The 2,205-nt window shown below is 35.9% G+C and overlaps 1 protein-coding gene across 1 annotated transcript; it reads right to left on the reverse strand.

Moving 5' to 3' along the window:
- Nucleotides 1-479: 479 nt before the first annotated feature.
- On the reverse strand, nt 480-1,295 carry LOC110720068. Its single transcript, XM_021899072.1, has one exon. The coding sequence runs from the start codon at nt 1,293-1,295 to the stop codon at nt 480-482; it is 816 nt and encodes a 271-aa protein (XP_021754764.1).
- Between the last annotated feature and the right edge of the window lie 910 nt (nt 1,296-2,205).

Raw genomic sequence — 2,205 nt, forward strand, 5'->3', positions numbered from 1 at the left:
ATGATCTTTGCATGAACTTGTGTTAAGTTGGCGATAGTCAATAGACATGCGCCAACCGATAACAAGTCTAGTGGGTACTAGTTGATCATGATCATATTTCACTACCGTCATGCCCCCTTTCTTAGGCACAACTTGCACGGGAGATACCCAATCACTATGATCCATTGGGTAAATAATTCCCGCATTAAGAAGCTTAGCCACTTCCTTCCACACAACCTCTTGCATGGAAGGGTTAAGCTTTCTTTGCCTTTGCCTAACGGGTTTGGCATCTCCCTCTAGATCAATTTTGTGCATACATAAAGATGGACTAATACCTTTGATATCATCAATGGTATAACCCAAAGCTTTCTTGTGTTTTCTCAAAACATTGATCAAGAGGGAGGTTTTCTCCTCCGTTAGGTTAGAATTTACAATCACGGGGAAAGACTCATCGGGACCAAGTATTGCATACCTCAAGCCCAAAGGTAGAGGTTTCAAGTCTACCTTTGGTGCTCCCTTACCATTGGGGCTCTCTTCTCTTTCTTCAACTTGAAAGAGGTCATGAATGTAAGAGCCTCTTCTTCCATGCTCGCATCCTTGCACTCCTTCTTGCTTTCCTCAAGCAAATCCTCATAGAATTGTATGTCTTCTTTGTGAGTACCTATCTTTGATTCATTCAACAACACACTTTCTAGAGGATCATTAGTAGCATGCAAGTGGGAGCGAGAAAATTTATTAAGAACGGTATCAAGAACATCTACCCTAAAGCATTCACCACTTGAGGAGGGTTGTTGCATGACATTATTCAAATAAAACTCAATAGAATAATTGTAAATCTTCAAGGATATCTTCCCCTCCTTCACATCGATGATAGCTCTAGAAGTAGCTAGAAATGGTCTACCAAAAATTATAGGAATCTTCTCATCCTCATCCATCTCTAGCACATAGAAATCCACGGGGAATGTGAACTTTCCTACCCTAAGGGGAATGTCCTCAACTTTTCCCATGGGGAACTTAACGGAACGGTCCGCTAGTTGGAGAGTAATGTTAGTGGGGGAGAGGGTTCCTACACTAAGCTTTTGGTAGACGGAATAGGGCATGAGACTCACACTTGCTCCTAAATCACACAAGGCTTTATCAAATTCAATGCCATTGATAGAACAAGGGATGGAAAAGTTACCAAGATCTTTCAATTTGGTAGGAAGTTTGTTGGAAAGAATTGCACTACAATTGGCGGTCAAACTCACCGTCTCACACTCCCTTCTCCCACTCAAAAGGTCTTTCAAAAATTTGGAATAGTGGGGAATTTGCTTCATAGCATCAACAAAAGGGACGGAAATATGCAAATTCTTAATGACTTCCAAAAACTTCCCAAATTGGGCATCAAGTTTATCTCTCACAAATCGTTGTGGAAAGGGTAGCTTCTCCTCTCTAGGTTGGCGATTTAGGGGCAAGGGGGTGGCTTCTTTTTCCTTGGGCACCTCAATATTTTTTTCCTTTTCAACACTCAATCACTACGTGAAAAAATAAAATTGGCACTGGTTCAAACCTGGCCTAAGGCACCGGTTTGAACCGGTGCAAATGTGGGGGGGTGCCAAAAAGTGGTTTAAAAAGGCACCGGTTCAAACCGGTGCCAAAACTCGGAATTGGCACCAGTTAACCGGTGCAAAAAAATCCCAATAAAATTTAATTCATTGCTTTTGGCACCGGTTAAGCGGTGCCAAAAGTGCCAAATATATATATATATATATATATATATATATATATATATATATATATATATATATATATATATATACATATATATATGTATATATATATTTTACTTATAAATTAAATAAACTAAAATAAAATGAGAATAAAAAAATCGAACATCACAATCAATATAATATACTCTGTTCAATATATATATAATCATCAACAAAAATTTACAGTATAGAACAATAAAAAAAATTACAACATATAAACCAAAATAAAAAAAAAATTACAACATATAAATAAAAAAAAATTACAATATAAATCAAAAAAAAAACTTCACAATAAAAAAAAACCCATACAACATCTAAATCAATATACTTGCATCTTGATTTTTTGATTTAAGTGTACCTGCACCAATTAAAACAACCAAAATAAATCAATTAAAGTGATTTAATAAAGCTACGAAAAAAAAATTTAAAAAAAAAACTAGAAAATCAAAAAATAAAAAACAAAATCAGTTGAAAAGAA

Source organism: Chenopodium quinoa, unplaced genomic scaffold (genome assembly GCF_001683475.1).
Source record: "Chenopodium quinoa cultivar QQ74 unplaced genomic scaffold, ASM168347v1, whole genome shotgun sequence".
NCBI classification, from domain to species: domain Eukaryota; kingdom Viridiplantae; phylum Streptophyta; class Magnoliopsida; order Caryophyllales; family Amaranthaceae; genus Chenopodium; species Chenopodium quinoa.